The 8,292-nt window shown below is 41.7% G+C and overlaps 1 protein-coding gene across 1 annotated transcript; it reads right to left on the bottom strand.

Moving 5' to 3' along the window:
- Positions 1 to 304: 304 nt before the first annotated feature.
- CHAMP1 (chromosome alignment maintaining phosphoprotein 1) lies at positions 305 to 7,805 on the bottom strand. The gene is made up of 2 exons (XM_056129061.1): positions 7,701 to 7,805; positions 305 to 3,924 (listed from the first exon to the last, which is right to left on the bottom strand). The coding sequence occupies exon 2, from the start codon at positions 3,914 to 3,916 to the stop codon at positions 1,493 to 1,495; it is 2,424 nt and encodes an 807-aa protein (XP_055985036.1). The 5' UTR covers positions 3,917 to 3,924; positions 7,701 to 7,805; the 3' UTR covers positions 305 to 1,492.
- Positions 7,806 to 8,292: the final 487 nt, after the last annotated feature.

Genomic DNA, 8,292 nt, shown 5'->3' with positions numbered 1-8,292 from the left:
ACACCTGAAAACTTAACTTTTACTATGCCCAGGTAGAGAACTAGCTCAAACGAGAGTATATGCTAGTCACATGTAAGGCCTGGAGTTCATTCTACAACGTTGCTTGGCCTCCGAGCACCTCCAGGTGAGATCCCTAACAACAAAAAAATTTAAATAAAAATTAAAATATTAATACAGCAATAGTACACTATTTGATTTTCCATAAGAAACGCCCAGTGGGTTCACCAACTTACCTATGAGGCAGAAAAGCCACCTTAGAAAAATGTTGTACCAGATATAAAAATATGCTGAAAACAAGTGCAAAGAACAATGGAATTTGAAATACTGTACAATGGAAAGTACACAAAAGAAACAACATACACAGATATTGCTGACATGAAAGTCTTTTTAATTTGGTTGATACACATTTAACAAAATATTTTAGAATAATCCATTAACGGGCACATGGTATTTACAATTAACTGAAAAAAAAAAACATAAAATTAACATTCTTCAACGGAAGTATCTACTTTTAAGACTTACTATTGTGAACCTGGAAGACTTTCAGTTCCTTCTTCTTCTTTTTTTTTTTAAGTTTTTTAGGTCATACCCAGTGACACTCAGGGATTACTCCTAGCTCTACACTCAGGAATTATTCCTGGCGGTGCTCAGAGGACCATATGGGATGCTGGGGATCAAACCCGGATCAGGAACACACAAGGCTGCACTGTCTCTGCAGCCACAGTTCCTATTCTTGACACCCTGGTCTGAAGCTCAACGAATTGTGAATTAGGACCAAGAGTAGAAGAAACAAACTTCTAGAACACTTGGCGATAAGGGCCATCATTGGTGAGAGCTCAGAGGGAGGTGAAAGGCCAGATCTTTGAGGGGAGATACAGAATGGAAGACTCCAAAGGAAACAACTAAGAACAATACCAAAATCACACTAACCTTTTTCCTATTTTCCACAGAAGTCTGCAAGCTATTTTTAAAATTTATTTGATTTCTCCTCTTTTGGCAGAAAATCAGCATCCCTGAGACTCCAATTTTCCATGCCCTAAAAGCTAATGTCTAGAAACAATTCAAGATTTATAAATAAACTTAGCTTTATGTATCAAATAGAAACTTCAAAATAACTTTTATGATCTAAAAATACATTTCTCAAAGTTTTCATGCCTAATTCTTACAACTAATAATTCCCATTGTCTAAAATTTGTTTCACAAAAAGATACTTGAACCAGATGTTTTAAACAAAATACAACTTGCTCATTAAATGGAATGCCTACTCCTTCATATCATCCAAGTATTCTAAAAGAGGTTTTATTTTCATCTGGAATATATAGCATAAACTAAGACGACCACATAAAGGAAAATCAGGAAAAAAAAACCAACACTACGTAGACAAGCAAAATACACCATAGACATATCTATCTATTGATCCAACGAGACTATTTAACAATACCTTCAATGAATGGTTTCAACAAACTTTGTAGAGCACCACCAGTTTTAAAAGTCAAATTTGCTGCTCTTCCAGTGGTGGTTCAAGAGCTTCCATTAATTTTTTATTTGCCTCTTCATTATGCCTGCTTTGACAATGAGTTAAATGTTTCTTAAAGCCTCTTGGGAAATTCGATTCAAAATTACAACGTGGACATTTAAGCAAACTTTGCCCATGGGCTGCTACATGATTTTTGAAGAGAGATTCCAAGAGAAAAGCCTTTCCACAAATTGTGCATTTGTAAGGGCTATGAACATTATGCTTATTAACCAAATGATGCAAAACAGCACCTTTTTTCATAGCACGACAGCAACAAATTTTGCAATAATACTTTCCTTTCCCGCGTTTCATGTATTTTGCAATCTCTTCTTCAGAGATAAATGCCTCTTTTTCTTCAGTAAATTGTAATACATTTTTGGAATGCTCTGGACTAGTCATGTCCATTTTGTTCTCTTTACTAAAATCAAGAGATTCCACATCAACCTGCTCTTGATCACTACTTGATTCTTGGCCCTTAATATCTATCATATCCAAATCTGTTTTTATATACTCACCACTAAGCTCAGTATCTGAGTTCTCTTGGTTATCTTTCTTGAGCTTCTTTGAGGAATGAAATAAAGTGTCTTCTAAGAGTTTCTTAGGTGTAGCTAGTATTTCCTCCTGAACCAAAATATCACACCTTTGATCATCTATGGCATCTATCTGCAGTTCATCCCCAAGATCAACTGCCTTCTGAGACTCTGAGAAGATAGCTGACTTGGGAAGTTCAGGGAAAAGGGCATGTTTCCGAGACTCTGAAAAAAGAGCACGTTTCCGAGGTTCAGGAGAGGCGGGAGGGGCTGTTTTGGAAGGCTCAGAAAACAGGCCAGGTTTTCTAGTCTCATTATCAATAGAGAGGACTGGCTTCCATATGTCTGAGGCAGCCTTAGGAGACTCCGAAGGCCCAGAGGGACCTGATTTCCGGGCATCAGCGAAGACAGGTTTCTGAGGTTCAACAAAAAAGGAAGACTTCCAGAGATCGGGGGAACCGCCACGGGAGCTTTTCTGGGACTCAGGAAAATCAAGGGAAGCAGGAGAAGTTTTCCGCTGGTCAGGAGAAAGCTTCCACAGTTCTGGAGATCCCGAGGGTTTCCTGAGCTCGGGTGATCCTCCTGGACTACGAATCTCTGGGGACAGTGGTGGCCCTGGTTTGCGAAGCTCAGGAGACACCGGGGGAATTGCCTTCCAGTGCTCTGGTGACAAAGTTGTCTTTCGGAGTTCTGGGGGGCCAGACTTCCATGACTCAGGAGATGTGGGGGGAGTTTTCCAGGAACCAGATGAAACTGAAGACGACTTCCAGGATGAAGGGGACACAGAAGGAGCTGGTTTCCAAGGCCCAGGTGACACAGAAGGAATTGGCTTCCAAGGTCCAGGAGACACAGACGGTGCAGGTTTGGCTGGCTTCCAGGGCCCCGACGATGCTGAAGGACTAGATTTCCAAGACCTAGGGGACCCAGGTGGCCCTGGCTTCCAAGAACCTGGTGACACAGCTGGGGCTGGTCTCCTAGGCTCTGGGGAGACAGCAGAGAATGGCTTCCAAGGCTCAGGAGATTCTGATGGGGAGGGCTTCCTTGGCTCGGGAGACAGAGCCCGGGCTGGCTTCCGAGACTCTGGAGATGCAGAAGGGGAAGGCCCCCAAGGTTCAGGGGAAGTTGCTAAAACTGGTGATTCTGGAGATGAGGCTGAAGGAGGCCTCAATGTTTCTGGGAAGTGTGAATACTTCTGAGGTTTGGGATTAGTAAGAGTACCCTTGACCGGATCAGGAGATATAGGGGCAAGTTTCTGTGTTTCTGGAGAAGGAACAGGGACTGGTTTCTGAGGCTCAGAAACAGAGACTGGTTTTGAAAGTTCAGTAGAAATGGGGGCAGGTTTTAAAAGTTCAGGAGAAGGCATCTGTGGTTCAGGAGAAACAACAGAGCCAGGTTTCTGAAGGTCCAGGGAAGTAAGAGAATTAGGTTTTGGTGATTCTGGAGACAAAACTGAGCCAAGTCTCTGTGTTTCTGTGGAAAAGGCTGGCATAGAATTTAGCAGTTCTGCTGAATTAGAAGACATTTTCTGGTGTTCAGAAGGAGGGGGACTTTTCAGAGGTTCTGCTTCTTTGTTTAACTGATTTTTTTGTTTCTCATTCCATTTCTCTGGGCTTGCGTGTTTGGAGGTGATGTGATAATACACATTAGAGTACATCTTGCTGGTGAAGAAGCATTTATGGCAGTGAAAGAGTTTTGCACTTTTCTGGTAAAATATCATTTTACCTAACCCACCAGCATCCATTTCATCACAAAACTCCGGATGTATGGTGCCCATGTGAATCTGAACATTTTCATAATCTGTGCCTCTGAAACCGCAGTGGTCACATTCCAAACGTGCAGATGGTTTGCGAAGTTCTTGCAAGACTTCCATTTTTCTTTCTGTTATGATACACATTAATAATCTTTACAATTTCTCAATGATACCATAATGAAGTAGAAACAAATCATTTTTCAGGGAACTGTGTTTTGAATAAAAGGCTGTTCTAGTTCAACCTGTAACTGCTTAGTTTTATGTATTTTGGTGAGGGGGACTGAACCACACCCAACTTACAAGCTGCAAAGGGCTCTGAGCTTAGGGATCACTCCTGGAAGGGCTTAGAGAAAACACGTAGTGCCCTGGGTCAAGGACAGGTCTCCTGTATGCAAGGTTAGCATCTCACCCATTGTACTATCTCTCCAGGAACCTAACTGCATAATTTAAGTCCAGACTACTATGTGCATTCATAGGTAATGTCTCTATAAAGATTTTGAAGAGAAAAAGATTCTTTACAGAGTCCCAGAAACTCCGCAATTTTTCTACATATCATCCCATTTAACCCTAACAATGTGGCTCAAGTATTACTATTTTCATAGACAGATCAAGATTAGAGAAGAAACTTTGCTTGTAAAACTCTCAGTCTTACCTCAGAATTATCTCCACACAGACCCAAATCCAGTTGAGGAAGCATTTAACTTTGCTACCAAAGATGGCCTTTTAAAGACAATGTAGTTTGGGGCCAGAGAGACAGCACAGTAAGTATGGTGTTTGCCTTCCACACAGCTGACTGTTCCATTTCCGGCATCCCATACGCGCCCCCCCCAAGTTCACCAGGAGTGATTCCTGAGTGCAGAGCCAGGAGTAACTGCTGAGCATTACCAGGTGTGGCCCCCAAATAAAGACAATATAATTTTAATGTTTTATCTATTCTAATATATATTAATTCTGTATCCAATACATATTAATTTCGTGTTTCTAGACACCGAGTTTAAAAGACTTATTATGCAATATGGTGCTTAAAAATAGCTAAGAAGTAACAATACAGAAGGCAACCTGGAGAAGGTCCAGGAAACCTCCACAAAGTAAAAAACACCGAAGCAGAGACCCTGGATGATACAAGCATTTGATAAGCAAGAGAGTCTCAGAGAGAATACATTTTTGGGGGGTTACCGTCAGCAGTGCTCAGGTCTTACTTCTGGCTCTGCACTCATGGATCACTCCTGGCACACTATACAGGGTGCTGGGTATCCAACTTGTGTTGGCCAGTGTATAAGGCAAGAGTCTTGGCTGCTGTACTCTCTCTCTGGCTCCAAAGACAGGATATTCTTGAATGACAGAAAATCATTCTCAAATTTTAAGATTTACAACTAATTCATCTTCTTCCGTTTTTTTGTTTTTGGGTTTTTTTTTGGGGGGGGGAGTGGGAGTTTGGGTCATACCTGGTGGTACTCAGGGGACTCCTGGCTCTGTGTTCAGGGATCACTCCTGGTAGGGCTCAGGAAAACACATGAGATGCCAGTGATTGAACACATGCCACATGCAGGCAAACTACCCACTGTACTATTGCTCCAACTCCCTCCTAATTCTTAAGTGAGATTTGGTTATCTCATTATTTCACTTTTTTTTGGGGGGGGGTTGGAAGGAAAAAATTCTATTTCTGCCACCTACAATAATATCTTAATAAAAGTAAATGTTCCTATGACTCTGGTTTAAATTATTCTTAACCCCACTCCAAGGCTGTTCCTTCCATTTTCCCCTATGCTTTTTCATAATTTTATTCTTCTTAAAAATATTTTTTTAACATCTTGATTTATTCGGTTTCTGGCAATGTGCAGTGATGCTCCAGGGATACTTCCAGCTCTCTGCTTGGGGGTAAATCCTGGTGGCGCATGAAGTGCCAGGGATTTAATCCAGGCCTCTCGCATACAGAATATGTGCTGTTAAGCTATCTCTTAGACCCAACACCTGTATCATTTGTCCATTTAAAATAGGGACTGGGGGGCTGGGGCTATAGCACAGCGGGTAGGGTGTTCGCCTTGCATGCGGCTGACCTGGGTTCGACTCCCAGCATCCCATGTGGTCCCCTGAGTACTGCCAGGGGTAATTCCTGAGTGCAGAGCCAGGAGTAACCCCTATGCATCACTGGGTGTGACCCAAAAAGAAAAATAAATAAATAGGGACTAGGGTAGGAATTAGATTTACTTTTCACTTCAAATAAAAAATTCAGTTGCCTAAACCACTCCCCCCCCCCAAGGATTATGTAATGTTCCATTTCGCACTTCCTAAATTTTGTATGATTCTATTCTTGACACTATTCATCAGCTCCATCTGATAAATTATTCTCAATATGGGGCTAGAACAATTGCTAAAACAGACACTGTGACATACAGAATGAGTTTAACAAATGAATTACAAATTATTTCCTTTTGGAAACTGTTTCCTCATGGCACAGCAGGTAGGGTGACCCGAGTTCGATTCCCAGCATTCCATACAGTCCCCTGAGCACCGCCAGGAATAACCCCTGTGCATTGCCAGGTGTGTTAGTGTTTCCTCTTCTTCTCAAGACTTCATATAGTATACTATATGAAGAAAACATTTTGGATTTCTTATTACTTACTTTACTTATACTCAGCATGTACTTTATTTGTCCTCTCTTTGAATAATGTTATAATCAGTGTACAAGAAGGCCATTAAAACTGTAAATTTCAAAAAATTAAAACACTCTCTTCGATTTCTACATAAATGATTGTGCACACTATTTAGAAAGTTTTTTAAAAATGCGAGGCATTTTTAAAAAATAAAAATAAAAAAAAATAAAAATGGCTGGAGCGATAGCACAGCGGGTAGGGCGTTCGCCTTACAAGCGGCCAACATGGCCGACCCGAGTTCGATTCCTCCGCCCCTCTCGGAGAGCCCGGCAAGCTACCGAGAGTATTCGATATGCCAGACACAGTAACAACAAAGTCTCCAATGGAGACGTTACTGGGCCCGCTCGAGCAAATCGACGATCAACGGGAGGGCCTTTACCTTTACCTTTACCTTTACCTTTTAAAAATGCTTCTTATATCAAAGATATGGAATAGGGAGGTAGCTCAAGTAATAGAACACAAGTTTAGCATGCTTAAGGCCCTGAGTTTGATCCCTGGAACCATTAGGAGAAGCATCTCTGGAAGAGGGCCTAGGCCCTGCTCCGTGGGTCTGATTCCTACTGAGAAAACAAATAAACAAGACCACCCAATAAACATGTAAAAACAAAAAAACCCAACCTTCTACTTTTCAAAAATGTCTCAAAAAACAGTCGCCTAAATATTCTAAAATATTTTAAGTATTTCAAAAACTAGAAATAGTGGGCTGGGAGATAGTTCAGAGGGCCAGAGTACAAGAGCCCTGGGTTTAAGTCAAAACACAAGTTCTTGAGAACCACAGGAGTAATCCCTAGCATCAAGTTGCGAGTAGTCACCAAGCACTGCTGCATGTGTGACCCAAAATACAAAAATGTACTCAGAATAATGTTTGTAGAATGTTTTATAAAATGAATACAAGGGGCTAGAGATAACAGTACACAGGGCACAAGCCTTGCATGCAGCAAACTGGGGTTTGATCCCACCCCGCTATATGGTCCCTGGAGTACTGTCGGAAGTAATCCCTCAGTACAGAGCCAGGAGTAAGCCCTGAGCACGGCCGGGTGTGCTCCCCCCACAAATCAGTAAAACAAATACTATGTTGGGGTCGTACCCAGTCATGCTCTGGGGTTACTTTCAATGTGCCAGGGATCAAATCGAGGGCTCCAGCATGCAAGGCACGAACTTCAGCCCCTGTGCTGTCTCACCAGTCCAAGCAAAGTACTTTTACAAACTGAAAAGAAATAAAGACCAATGTTCTTCCCTGGCCAACTTACCAGCTCTTACAGTGCTAGTCTGAAAGCAGTCTGCAAAGGGAAGGCAAGCCTACATGGCTTTTAAACTATACCAGAGAAAACTGTCTACAGTCCTGAAGGACAACACGAGAAGTTGGATCTGGAAAACAAAAGAGAGCGGGGGCGGGGGAGAAATACAATCAGTCCTTGTACAATAGTTCACTATAGGATTAATGCCCATATACATAACCAGACTGCTCTCACAGTAGCCATGTAACTTTGATTACAATTACTCAAAACACTAGTATGACTACAGAAGCAGCTGACATTTTATCCATTAACCGCAAGCACAGAAAAGCAGATTTTTAAATAGGCAATGAAGAGACAAAATCATCAGTGTCTGAGAGGCCAGAAAAACTTGAGACATCTGGGAAGAGCAAGAATGTGGCATTCATGCATTAGTTTAAAAGAGAAGGCATAATGTTCTGTGTAGTTGCTGATTTAAGACCCTCGAACAAATTATATGCATGGCTCACAATATACTTCTGAAAAGTTCCAGCAATACATCTACCCACCTGCCCACTGCCTTCTGATACCGGATTTTCCTGACGAATGTCACTTCCTTCCAATCCAC

This window comes from Sorex fumeus, unplaced genomic scaffold (assembly GCF_029834395.1).
Source record: "Sorex fumeus unplaced genomic scaffold, SorFum_2.1 ptg000072l, whole genome shotgun sequence".
NCBI lineage: Eukaryota > Metazoa > Chordata > Mammalia > Eulipotyphla > Soricidae > Sorex > Sorex fumeus.
The sequence above is the reverse complement of the archived record's forward strand: the minus strand, read 5'-3'. Positions and strand labels throughout refer to the sequence as shown.

Coding starts and splice junctions, on each gene's coding strand:
- CHAMP1 (XM_056129061.1), bottom strand. CDS start 3,916: ATGGAAGTCTTGCAAGAACTTCGCAAACCATCTGCACGTTTGGAATGT.